Here is a 14,193-nt window from a genome sequence, read left to right as displayed (position 1 = left end):
GAATTACCTTTATTAGATCTGTAGAGATTTGTAAAGTAGATCAACACCACCTTCTCAAGGGTATTTAAGGAAATAAATACTAGCCTCAGTTATATGCTTACATCTCACACATCAGTAAAATAAATTGTCATCAATAGAGTTGTCCTGAATAGAGTTAAGGCTGGGGATTATCCTTTGATTCCAAAGAAAGGTCCTGATTGAAGAAGTGGAGTTCAACCTGCAGTCATTACTGTACTGCACTTTTAGAGCAAGCAACCAAGTGGGAATTTTTACTTTTCCCATGCCTTTTCTTCAATTGCATGTATGCCACATTCTCAAAGTCCTCTTTTGGGTACTCCTCTCCTTGTAATCCAAAGGAGTTCAGCACAAATTAATGGGATAAAAAAGTTCTCTCTCTGACAGCTGTAAAGATTCAATATAAATGGAAATGTTAGATTACAGCTTACTGTTGTCATCAAAAAATGGCTATAATCTAGTCATAATCAGTAACAATCTTACCTATAGAAATAATGGGAATGACTGTGAGGAAAATTAAATATATGGTTGTTTCTCTCTAGAATACTGGGTAATTTACTCTGAATTAAATCTTCTTTATCCAAACTGGATATTGAATGAGGGCAAAACATGGGATATATCCCTATCTCTTCTGGAGGGCTTCACCAACATTTAATTAAAATATACTAGATTAAAGTATCAGAATTCTTAATGGCTTCAGTGGATCATCAGTTGTCTGTCCACATCTGTTTTCCAAAGTTTTAAGGAAGGTTGATTCCTCAATCTTTGAGCCAGGAAGTTGGCTTACTTTTCAGTTTTGGTCTATGTGACTACGGACCCTCCAGTATTGTTAACTTTCAAATGCGTTTTAAAATGGTCAAGCAAGCCATTTATTTCAAGGGGCAATTCTAGGACAGTGAATTCTGATATTCTGTAGGAAACTCACATCCCGTGAACAAATAAAACCAACGTAATCTTCTTCTGCTTGTCACAGCTCACTCTTTGTTTCTGACCTCATATACCAACAGAATTGAGACTATGAACTCAGCAGTGCAAATGAGATCAAATTGCCCTGTCACTAATTGAGATTGGTCTGGCTGTTGACACTAAGCACCTCTGCTTTAATAAACTACGACTGTTGAGTGTAAATCTTCCCTTGCAATTCAATTTTCCATGATGGTTCTCTCAGTCATTAGTGATTTCATTAGAGCTATTGCTAAAATACCACTGAGAAGCAGCATTGAATTATACTCATTATCCATTCAAATAAAGAAGGAATGATGTAATCACTAAGTCTTGATGATGTGCAATATTTCAGTTATAATCGTATTCTCCGCATCATAGAGACCTCACTCACTGTCTCGGCATACATGGTACTGGAACACTCACCCACTTTTGTCACACCTAGACCAATCCGTGCTCAGGATCTGCGGGCCGGTTACACATTATCCATGTACCAGAAGCTTCAGTTCATCTAAAACCATAAGCCAAAATGTTTCTAACACCGTGTTCCGTCATCATTTCCTTGTCCTTCAAAGTGACTGACACCAGGTTTTCCAACACCTCCATTTAAAAGTTTGGGTTTGTTGTTGGGGCTGGAGGCGAGGGGAGGGCTGGCATTCAGCTCGCTGCTCTGCGAGGTTTATTCATCTCTGCATTGAAATGAGGTTGTGGTCTGCAACTAACGGGCTCCTGGACGGGCAGCAGTGATGCACTGGCTTCGTGGCTGTGGACTCACTTTTGTGAACTTTAGCTCTGAGTGATATTTATTTACTTTTTGTTGTTTACATGATTTATTCTTTTCTCGCACAATTGGCGTTTGACGGTCTTTTTAATGGGTTCTGTTCGGTTTCTTTGTTTTGGTGGCTGCTTGTAAGAGGAAAAATTTCAAGGTTGTATATAGTATGCAGGTGTACGTTGAACTTTGAAATTTGTACTCTGCTTCCTATAGTGCGTGCGTCTCGGACCAGAGGGCACAGCCTCAGAATAAAAGGACGTCCCTTTAGAATGGAGATAAGGCGGAATTTCTTTAGCCAGAGAGAGGTGAATCTGTGGAATTCATTGCCACGGACAGGTGTGGAAGACAAGTCATTGGGTATATTTAAGCAGAGGTTTATAGGTTCTTGATTAGTAAGGGTGTCAGAGGTTATGGGGAGAAGGCAGGAGAATGGGGTTGAAAGGGATAATAAATCAGCCATGGTGGAATGGTGGAGCAGGCTCAATAAACCGAGTGGCCTAATTCTGCTCCTATGTCTCATGGTCTTCCTGTAACTTTATTCCTCCCAGTATTTTCCCTACCTATTCTGCTTTCCTGCCTCTGGTCCTCCGCCTGTCTCTCCATTCTTTTATCCTGTCATTAGTCACCATACTTTCAATTATTCATCGCTGACTTTGGAGACCACCTCACCCTCCAGAAGACCTTCATCTTCCTTAATATCCTTCTTTAAAAAAAATCAGTTGTAACTTTTGTCTACCTCTTCAAGTTCTTTACTGCCATGACAATATGTTGACTGATGTGATCTGTATTAAGCCCTTTGACATCTCCTTCCTATCCAAAGGTGATATATCATTGCAAGCTGTTGAATGTCAATTGTCCATTCCCACCTTTCTAAAGCGAAATACAACTGTGATTTTTGAAGGTCCTTGACATATTTGAAAGTTTTGAAATGCTGTAATCGATATTTCAAGAAAATCTCCAAATTTCTATAGATCAGTACTTTGATTGTTACTGTTAGCCGTTAAAGAATGCCCAGGTTAGACTGTTGACTGGGAATCGCATACAAAAAATACTCAAAATGCATTCCGGGTGTATATTACTTGCAATCCGCTGAACTTAGACTTGTTTTTTTTTCTTGCACGTTTTATCCTACGGCAGATATACATTTAAGCATCCGATTCAATAAAGTAACACGGATGTCTTTAAGCTGCATGTTCAGTTTTTCTTACCTATTAGAAATTTAAATTTTTTGCATCGGTGTTTTGATCTTAATCATGATTACATGAATTGTGGACCGGCGTTATCAAACGCTTCAAATGTTGTGTTTTTAATTATATGAATAACTGTCCTGTTTTCGCTATGGCTTGAAATTAATGAACTTTCGGTGTTACGTGAGGCATGAAAATGCTCCGGTGCTCTGGGAGGATTGAGTATGGTGCTGTTCACCTTTAACGTCTGAAGGGTTGGAGAGAGGGTGCTCGGCAGCTGGATTTGCCGTTCTCCTCCTCCTCAACTCCTTGCTATTGCGCATGATACTGCGGCGCTCCAGCCGCTCCACCTCAACCCACCTTGAAACAGGCAAACCCGTCACCCTCTGACGGGCGTCACTCGTCACCAATCAGCGTGGCAGTCGGGGACACCTCAGCCAATCCGCAGCACGCGAGAAGCTGAAGGGGCGGGCACCGACTTGGCCACCATCAAGTTAGGTTGCCGGCGCGAGGGGGAACCCGCTCTCTCTGTGCTGAGAAAGAGCAGGAGTTAGAGGCTGGGAAGAGTGTTAAGTCCATTCCAGAGGGATGTAACCGAATGAGAGAGGGAGAGACAGGTAAAGAGAGGAGAGACAGAGAGAGAAAGAGACAGAGAAAGAGAAAGAAGAAGAAGAAGAAAAAAGAATGAGCAGGATATGAAGAGGACATCATCGGAAGGATTGCATTGCACTGATGATCAGAACAGGGGTATTTCCAAGGAGCATCTAAAAGTGAAGAGCTCTAAGATATGATCCAGCCAGATCTCACAGTGGGGTGACAGTACTATGATTTGGTATGTGGCCACTTTGCTAGCGGGTGTAATCAGCACTAGAGGATCGGCAGCTCAAGGTGAGTTGAAGTTCAATACCATTCTGCCCAAGTTTATTCACTGATGATGCGATTGTGCTGACAGCGCCGGATTTAACTGATTCGGGGAATGGGAGCCGTGTGCTTTTTGTTGAATGTTTGCAATTGTTCTGTATTTGTCCGAATAACCTCAAACGAAAGGTGCTCGGTGAATGATGCTCCCTCTCCCCCCGTTACGTCGGGGCACTGCCAAGCGGTCTGCAAAGTTACGGGCTTTCTGGAGGAGAAGGGGAAACTTTTGCCCTTAGTTTGAGAGAAGTTCTCTGGGTTGCCCATTCCCTGGCATTCCGTGCTGTCAGGGAACGCAGCCGTTTGAACATCAGGCGGGCAGACGCACAGTTTGCTGCTGCTTTGGTTTGAAAACCTGTCAGTTTCGGCAACTTTGCCTATGCGGTTGGGGCACTGGCTCCGGTTTATTCTGCTGGGTGGACGGGCTGCAGCTGGGGTGTGAATGTGACTGCAGTGCCAAACGATGCCTCCACATTCGGGACTGGAAGATGCTCCCCACTGCGAGGATGAAAGCGAAAGTTTAATGGGAAATAGGGGATCGAGGAGTTCACTCTACATAACCTATCTCGGGCCGAAATTGGGATGATTTGGATGTTTGATGCATTTATACATGTATCCAAATCCGATTCGGTAATTGTGAAACTCCACCTATTTCACACGAAAAGGCATTCAGCTATTACATGGGTTCAAATATTAATTAGAACGGACGTTTAGGTTGTTCCCGATGGCAGGGCATTCCTCTCTCTGCTGCAATCTATCTTAATGGATAAAATCTGTATGGGAAGAGTTGTAGGAGAGCATGACACACACGTGACAGTCCTCAGTGATGGGAGAGTCTGCTTGTCCAGCGGATCCGCAGGGGTTGACATTTCCGAGTGATCTAACCCCGCAATCCCTAACACTGCAGACGGCCCGGGTCCCCGTTGGCGGACTGCGATGTTTCACTTACTGGGGGAATGCTCTTACGGTTTATTTCTATACAGTTGCAAGCAAAGCTTGTTTTTTTCTCTCTCTCTCTAAAACGGCGCAGCGCCGCAGTATGTGTGTGTGGGTCCGCGCTTCACATCTGGACCACTTGCCGTTGGTTCTCTTGAATGGGGATTCTCGTCCCTGTGCGTTCCTCTGGGACCGCGGTTACACGAGAAACCCGCATTACGCCGATCAATGAAAGTAGAACGGAAGTTTGGAAGGTCGCGCTTAAAGGTGAGCAACGTGTTTTGAAGGTGGCGGATCTCCGCAGTCCGCTTAAAGCAATGTTAGCGTTTGGAATTAATTCATCGCTAGCATTTCACTTGCCATCATAATTCATAAGGCTTAACCAATCGGGGCTGTGCTTTGCATTGGCGATTATACTGGGTTTGGGAATAAGAGTGCCACTCAGCCAGCCTCCAGTCTAAGGGAGCGAGGTTAGTCCTGCTGGCGAATAAGGAATGCACCGCATTGTCAAAATCTGCTACTGCCTAGTCACAGGGAAACCCTTCCCACTGCCAGCGGCCGCACTGCAAACTTCCACCGGCGGTTCTCGGAGCAACCTGTTCGCTCTCTGACATCTTGCAAGATGTGCGCGGGCGGAGTGATGTCATCATTGCTCACTCCTGTATGTCACGGCATCGTCATGTACTTGCGATGGGTGGTGAGTAACCGGTGCGAACACCAAGTACAGAACAACCCACTTAATAGCAAAACCCACTTGCACGATGATTAATTGTGCTAGAAGTATGCCTTGATTTAAATACCCTAAATGACGACCCCCACTGTTCATAGAATCTTTGCAGCCTGTACCAATCGATCCTGATAAGGAAGTTGCAAATATTAAATAATGATGGGGAGAGTTCACTCGTTTATGCAGATAAACAAAGCATTGTGGAGTGGCGTTTATTAATAAAACATTTGATAGGAGTCATATCTTTAAATATGGGACTGCATTCGCCAAACATAAAACAAAAGGCGATGGAAACAAGAGAATGAATCCCACTTATTCTTCGATGTGACTCCTGTCCAAACTTTCTGTTCCTAGCATACTGAACAGGCCATGCTCCTAAGGGTAGGCTTTACCAGTTCTTGTAGAGTTGCACTGTGGTGATAGGATCAAACAGTTGTACGTCATGGAGATGGGCCATTCAGCCCATCACACCCATGCCCATTCTATACTAATCCCATTGCCTTTATCAGCTGCCTATCCACTATGCTTCTTAAATGTGATTCTTTCTGATTGCACCTCCTCCTGTTGAAGAACGTTCAAGATATCAACCACAGTGTTAAAATAAACCATTCTCTTCCACTCCTCTTTAGAATTCCAACTTAAGCATCTGCACTTGTTTTTGATGCTCATGCCATGGGGAAAAAAGATCCTATCTCTGCCCCTTATAATTTTATATATCTCTATCAGGTTTATATTTATATTTATAGACCTCCTTCATTCCAAGGAATACAAGCCCAGCCTACCCAATGACAAAAGTCCTCCAACCAAACAACAGTGAATCTTCTCTGAACCCACTCCAGCACAGCCTGTAGGGTGGTGACTGGAACAGAGCACAATACTTCAAGTACTTTCCAACCAATGTATTATAAAGTTGCAATGTAACCTCCCCATTACTGCCCTCTTCACCATCCAGTCTACATTGCCATTTTCAGGGAACTGTGCATTTGTACCTCAAAGTCTCTCAGATCAGTAATGTTCCTGTCATTTACTGTGTATGCCCTTCCCCAATTTGCTTTTACAAAATGCATCAGCTCACACTAGTTGGAATTAAGTTCTACTTGCCAATGCTCCAGCTAGCTTTCCATCAGATCAACATCCAGCTTTAGTCTCAGATAATTTTGCTTGCTTCCACAACACCACCGACTTTCATGTCATCTGTAAACTTACTAGTTATTCCACCTGAATTTACACCAAAGTCATTAATATAAATCCAAAAATCAAAAGTCCCATAACTAATCTGTGCTTCACATTGTTGTTTGAAGAATTTCAATTGGAAAGATAAGCTTTCTCACTATCATTTGCCTCTTATCACCAAGACAATTTTGGATCCAGTTAGCCAGCTCACCTTGGTTTTTAACCTTCTAGATCAGCTTATCATGCTTTATTAAAGTCCATATAAATAACATCTACTACTATGCCTTTAATCATCATAGATACCTCCTCAAAGAGCTCAATAAAATTAGCAGGATTCCCCACACAAATCCACATTGACTATCTACGATCATCTCCTACCCTTCCAAATGTACATAGATCCTAACCCCCAGCAATTTCTCCAATAATTGTCCTACTTTTGATGTACATCCCATCTGCTCTGGTACTGCAGGACATCTCAGAAGATGGACTGTGGCTTCCTTCTCCTGATATTCTCCACAATAGGTTACGTAGTGGCCCTGGGACCTCACGAGATCTTTGCTGTTAACCCGCTCTTCATCTGCCCTAGGTGTCAACTGTAACTGGAGCCAAATCCTCACTGGAGGAACTTCCTCAGCCACACCATTCAAAAGCCATCCCAACTTGCTGAGTTTCTCTCACTTTCTCCATGCAGTAAGACCATAAAATCATACAAATAGGGAAGAAGAAGGCCATTTGGCCCATCAGGTCTGCTCTGTCATTCTATGATAGCTAATTTATTATCCCTCTCAATCCCATTCTCCTGCCTTCTCCTCATAACCTTTGACGCCCTTTCTAATCAAGAACCTATCAACTTCCGCTTTAAATATACCCTCCACAGCCGTCTCTGATAATGAATTCCACAGATTCACTACTCTGTGGCTAAAGAAACTCTTCCTTATCTCTGTTCTAAAGGAATTCTGTGGTTGTGCCCTCTGGTCCTAGACTCTCTCACAATAAGAAACATCCCCTACATGTCCACTCTATCTAGACCCTTCAATATTCAATAGGTTTCAATGAGATCCCCTTCATTCTTTTAAACTCCAGCATCTGATTCTAATGATGTTCTTAATGATACAGTCAATAACAAAAAAAAATCTTAATGAACTGCAACGGTGCATTGGCTGATATCTATATAATATAAGATGCTTCTGAAAATCCAGTTGAATAGAGTTGGATTTGCATCTAAAGTTGTAGGCACAAATAGTATGTGAAACCAGGGCTTAGCATGATGCACAGCAAGCCTAGGGTGCCAATACATTACATGAGAGAAGAAGGATTCTTTTTGACTTCCGTCTCTGATCACAACCTTGCCATTGTTGTAGTAATGCCTTTGGAGAGTTTGTTAGTTGTAAACCCACAACTAAAATGGTCATTGGCACAGTTTCTAGACTAATGGTGTTAAAATTTTACCACAGGATAGCAGCAGTGAATTCCCCAGGAATAAATCAGAATCAGGTTTAATATGACTGACATATGTCATGAAATTTGTTGTTATGTGGCAGCAGTATATTGCAATACATAATAAAAACTGCGAATGCAGAAAGAAGAGAGGAAGAAGCTGTTCCTGAATCGTTGAGTGAATAAAACAACCTGTTGAGAATTTTGTCATATTAAGCCACTAGCTCATACGTTCGATGCTCTGGTTGCACATAGTTGTACAGTCCCACGTGGATCACATTAGTTTAATTATACAAATGAATTTCTCTAGAAAATTTGTCAAAATGCATCTCTTTTCATGATAACATAGTCTTTGTCACACATTTTCATTGTTAAGTTGGCCTAAATGGCATAAAAGTGTCCAGAACAACACAAAAAGCAGGAGTACAAAAAGCAAGTCAGGCAGCATCTATGGAGGGGAATAAACAGTTAATGTTTCAGACCGAGACCCATCATCAGGACTGGAAAAGAAGGGGGCAGAAGGCAGAATGTGAAGGTGGTGAGGAAGGAAAGCTGGCAGATGATAGGTGAGGCCAGGTGAGGGGGAAGGTAGGGTCCAGGACTTTTTTCTTGTTAATCTCATCTATGTAAACATGATTAATGTTGAAACATATAATGAGGTGAATATGGATGGAAGAAAGGATAGTTAAAAATATACCAAAGTACATATTTCAGGTGGGAGTGCAATGATTCAGATGTGACATTACTTAATGTCGTCGTAATACATTTGGGATTTCATGGAGGAGTCTAGCTGCCATGATAACTGGTGATACATTTCACATGTCTGTGCTTAATAACATATTCAACATTTTTCCAAATTCATTGCCAATGCATTATGGTGTTCAATGAGCCATTGGCAGGTGCAACACCCAGTGATGCCAGTTAACCCTTCAATCAATTGTGTTTGCAGCTGTTGGGAAATGTGCCTGATTTCTGCCTTACACTGGAGTGGTAGTAAGTCATCTTCATGCCTCTGGGACTCTGGGACCAAAATCACATCCCGTTGATTAGCCTATCATAACCTATAGATTCCCTTTGAACTATGGACTCAGTGTCAAGCACTCTACAACTCATGTTCTTAGTATTATTAATTTACTATTTATTTATTATTATTATTTGTTTTAATTTTTGTATTTGATCAGTTTGTCTTCTTTTGTACATTGCTTATTTGTCAGTCTTTGTGAGTAGTTTTTCATTGATTCATTTCACAAGAAAATGAACCTCAGGGTAGTATATGGTGACGTATAAATACTTTGATAATAAATTTACTCTGAACTTTGAATAGTTTAAATCTACAAGCCAGTATTCCATAATATTGTTTTGCTTTTGGCAAAATTTATTGTCAAAACATTATTAGAACAGTTGAGACAGATGTGAAGTTAAAATAGCATAATTGCAGCAACACCAGCGCAGAACTTCATCACTAGTCATTAAACTAAAGATTCAGGTTCAAATTATTGCCACGTATACCAGGATGCAAAAATAATCCTTCCTTGTCTGAGGCTTATTGAGTAAACTATACTTACTTATTTAAGCCCCATCACTCCTACTGGGGCATAGGGTGCTGACAATAGCTCACTAGAGTCCTCTGTCTAGGACCAGTCTTTCAAGTTGTCTGGAGGTATAGTCCATCTTCTCCTTCTCCCAGGGATGAGGTCTTTGGAGCTTCTGCTGGTGTTTTTGTAGCATTGCGTTTCTACAGGATGGGGTTGCTAGTCCCAATCCCAACCCTTCTCCTTTCGCAGCCGGGCTTGGGACCACCCATGGCGGAGTTACAGAGTAGACAATATACGTGTAAGTATTAACTACAACGATTACAGTGATGCGTACAATAACAACAAAATGGGACAAAGTTTCGTAGGGCAAAAAGAAGTGCAAAGTACAGAAGAGTTAAGGGTTCGAGAACATGGCAGCTTCACTGGGAGGGGGATCTGAGACTGGTGATTGGCTCAGAAGTCTGCTCACAAGTCTGGTACCTCTGCAGTTGTGGCTGTGCGTTCTACTGAAGAGCTTGACATCGCAGATCTCAGCAGGTCAGACAGTATCTAGAAGAGGGAAATAGAATTAGGATTTCTGGTCAATGACCTTCCATCAGAACTTAGTTCTGCATCCTGTATTGTGGTGTAAATATTTCAATAGGTTAAGAATGATTTCAGGAGTGCCTCTTGTCTGAACCTCTGGGATATCCCCAACGGTGACTGGCAAAAGGTGACGTGAAGCAGCATACAGGCATTTAACTGATTTGCTTTCTACTGCTTGTTCGTTTTAAGTTTAGAATGACTGGAGCTTGTAATAGAATAATTATTAGATTATGATTGGAACCCAGAAAAGTCAGCAATGACATGCCTGTTGGATAGACTTTTTTATTTATGCATTCTGCATTCTTCTTTAGCTATTCATTTGAACATAAATCTGTCCAAAATGCTTTTATTATTAAAATTGCATGAACTTGCACTGTCATTTCTGTACTGGTCAGGTTGGCCAGAGAGTCCCTTCAAATATTGCTATCTTGCAATATATCACCAAGAAAATGGCATCATTTGTATTTTCCTAGTTCATTTCAATGAAACCAAAGCTGAAGTCTGGAAATATGATGTGTGAAATGAAAATTCCTGGGGAGAAATCAATCAAATTCACTCGTGTGCATTGATTATTCAAGAGCTTAAAACCTACTGCAATTTTGGGCTACTGGGTAGTTTTTTTTTGCTGAAGTGAGTAGTCGTTACTGGAGCCAGATTGAGCTTTAGCAATTGGGTATTTTGACATCTATAACACACTATAGATGCTTAATGTCTCAGAACACCAGAGATTCCCCTGAAATATACCGTCAGTCTTTCAAAAAATATGAAGGCTTAAAGTCTTAAAAGTAACACAGATGCATTGCTCTAATATTTATTTGGCAGGAAGCCTCTGAGAAATATTCAGTGCACATTTAAAAAAAAATCCATTTACCTTCACTTCCCATTTTCCCTCCCTATTTGCTTCCTTATAAATGTTTCTTTCTTGTCTCCATCACTTTTTTACTCTGGTATTGTCCTCTACTGCCTTATAAGAGATGCTCCTGGAATGAGTAGGAATGCCTCTTTATTGTCATTGCTGCTGTTGTGTCCTTGAGGAACTAGAATATTATCTTTATTGAATTGCTCAGTTCCTTGAACTGCTCATGCCTGGTCCAAGTAAAATCACAGGAGTGTTTTCATCTGTGTAAGTCCAATTACGAGGAAAGCATGGCAGCACCTCTACTACTTCAGGAATAGGCGGAGATTCAGCGTGACATCTAAAACTTTGAAAAACTTCTATAGATGTGCGGTGGAGAGTATTTTGACTGGTTACATCACGGCCTGGTATGGAAACACTAATGCCTTTTTTTTAAATTAAATTTTTATATTAAATTAGAATTTATATGCCACTAAGTAGATGGCAATGCCTTAACCATTTGTGTGTTGTAAGGCCACTAGGGCCCCTTCCATCCTTATCAAGGGGAGTGCTAACCTTCTCTCCTTTCATACAACACCACTAATGCCTTTGAATGGAAAATCCTACAAAAGGTAGTGGATTTGGCCCAGTACATCACGGGTAAAGCCTTTCCCATCACTGAGAACATCTACATGAAATGCTGTCATCGAAAAGCAGCATCCATCCATCACCACTCAGGCCATGCCCTCTTCTTGCTGCTGCCATCAGGTAGAAGATACAAGAACCTCGGGACTCAGACCACCAGTTCCAAGAACAGTTACTACCCCTCAACCATCAGGCTCTTGAACAAAAGAAGATAACTACACTCATTTGCCCATGCATTGAGATGTTCCTATAACCAATGATCTCATTTTAAGAACTCTTTATCTCATGTTCTCATGATTTATTGCTATTTATTTATATTTGCATTTGCACAGTTTGTTGTCTTCTGCACTCTGGTTGATCTTTCACTGATCCTGTTTTAGTTACTATTCTATAAATTTGCTGAGTATGCCTGCAGGAAAATGAATCTCAGGGTTGTATATGGTGACGTTTATGTACTTTGAGAATACATTTACTTTGAACTTTTTTGTCATTTCTGAATTAGTATGGTATCTCATCACTTCTTTTGCTTTTCTGTCTCATAACCCATCTGAAAATAAAATCAGATTCTACTTAACACCACTGAGTAGCTGACCAAGAAATACACATGATTGGCATACCATGCATTTTAGTTTGACTTTATTTCCCTTTATCTCTAGCGTGGATTGAGAAATCCCCATGTTTTGAGTTTAATTGGCAATTTGCCAATTACATCATGAATTCTGTAGCACTTGTATTTGTTTTTTATCTACACATTTATCTCCAGTGCAGTATTGAGGAGCTCATACATTGTCATAGTTTCCATTTTCTGGATAAGCTAATAACTTTCACCTTCAAGTGGAGAAGAGGTTCACCAGGATGTTGCCTGGTTTAGAGGGCATGTGCTATCATGTGAAGTTAGATAAACTTGGGTTGTTTTCTCTGGAGCGGCGGAGACTGACAGGAGATCTGATAGAGGTTTATCAGATTATGAGAGGCATAGATGAGTAGACAGGCGTATCTGTTTTTTTCCTCAGTGAGTGGTAGATGCCTGGAATGCACTGCCTGGTATGATGGTAGAGGCAAATACATTAGAGGCTTTCAAAAGACGTTTAGATAGACAAATGGATGTAAGGAAGATGGAGAGATATGGACATTGTGTAGGTAGGACAGATTAGTGTTTGGATTTGCTGTTTAGCTGGTTCGGCACAACACTGTGGGCTGCATGGCCTGTTCCTGTGCTGTACTCTTCCATGTTCTATCAGATATTAGATACATCCATGGAATTATTTAAAGAAGAATATTTTTCCCATGACTTGATCAACTCAATGGTAAACTAGTACCATATTTCATTTTCTTTTGTAACTTATTGCTTGCAGATCAGCTGCTCTGTTTGCTTATAAAACAACTATGTTTACATTTAAAGAATCCTCACTTGGTTGTGAATTACTTTGGGATGCTGTTGTTTAAATTCTGACTTATTTTCCTTTCTCCTGCTGCAAGGCTACATCCTGAAGTCATTACAAAGACAGTTCATTATATTTTTTGGGTTGACAACAGTAAAGTGACAACTGAATGTTGCTCTTTTTAATTGATGATCTGGCCAGTTTTGAATGGATAATTGGGAAGCCTTTCTGCAGTGCTTATTTGAAAGGTTTATTTCCACCATTTAAAGGAAGGTAAGCTCACGCGGAGCAGCTATTGTTGGAATTGCCCGGTGTGAGAGTGGACTTTAAAACTTTGGCTCGAGAGGTTTCGGAGAGAGGAGGCTTTGGAAAAGACCAGGTAAGACCATTAGTCTTTCCTCTTTAAACTACTCAAATGGACTGATTGCTGAGGGGGTTTGTAGCTGAGACCTAAACAAGATTACTGGCAACATAGTAATTAAATAAAAAGGTACCAAATTACAAATAATAAAATAAAGTAAGGATATAGGATCACATATCTACTGCCCATTACACTGCTGGCATTTAGGGCAACAATTAAGGTCCTCCATCTCTGGCCACGTTGAGGGCTTCCTTTATCATGTCAGTATCTTCCTCACACTGTTGTCAGTCACGCAAGTCCTGGGTGGAGACTCAGGAACACCGTCACACTCAGATGTAGAAAGATTCTTCATTGCTGTTTCCATAACAGTTTTGTTTTACCAGTCAGGGCTGTTAGCCCTGAGATACAGGATCAGGTGATGTGTTGTAGCTGCATGATGTGGGAGATGGTGGACCCCACTGTGGTTAAGGGTGACAACATCTGCAGCAAGTGTTGGCTGCTCGAGAACTCAGGCTTGAAACTGATGACTTCAAACACTGTGATCCACCAGAGAAGGGGGAAGGGAAAGGGAGTGGAGGGAGTTACCCTGACACTGTGTTTCAGGGGGCAGTCCCATCCATTAGATTAAATGCTTCAAGTACAGCTTGTGTTAAATGATTACTATTAAATGTGAGGCTGAAAGATAGGTGTGGGAGAAGTGGGTTTGTATTTGTGAGACATTGGCACCAGTATTTTGGAGAAGG

General features: G+C 41.3%; 1 protein-coding gene and 1 non-coding gene across 3 annotated transcripts in view; one reads left to right on the top strand and one right to left on the bottom strand.

Moving 5' to 3' along the window:
* Positions 1 to 3,432: 3,432 nt before the first annotated feature.
* igsf9bb (immunoglobulin superfamily, member 9Bb) overlaps positions 3,433 to 14,193 on the top strand; it is a 711,231-nt gene continuing 700,470 nt past the window's right edge. For both annotated transcript variants that reach the window (XM_073029796.1, XM_073029795.1), the window contains exon 1: positions 3,433 to 3,807. In XM_073029796.1, coding sequence (XP_072885897.1) covers positions 3,744 to 3,807 — 64 coding nt within the window. In that variant the 5' untranslated portion in view covers positions 3,433 to 3,743. The remainder of the gene's footprint in view (positions 3,808 to 14,193) is intronic.
* On the bottom strand, positions 11,534 to 11,660 carry LOC140716987 (U6atac minor spliceosomal RNA). Its single transcript, XR_012096406.1, has one exon. It is a non-coding gene; the product is annotated as a U6atac minor spliceosomal RNA (small nuclear RNA).

The sequence above is a fragment of the Hemitrygon akajei genome, chromosome 26, assembly GCF_048418815.1.
Source record: "Hemitrygon akajei chromosome 26, sHemAka1.3, whole genome shotgun sequence".
NCBI lineage: Eukaryota > Metazoa > Chordata > Chondrichthyes > Myliobatiformes > Dasyatidae > Hemitrygon > Hemitrygon akajei.
This window is presented reverse-complemented; position numbering and strand designations above follow the sequence as displayed.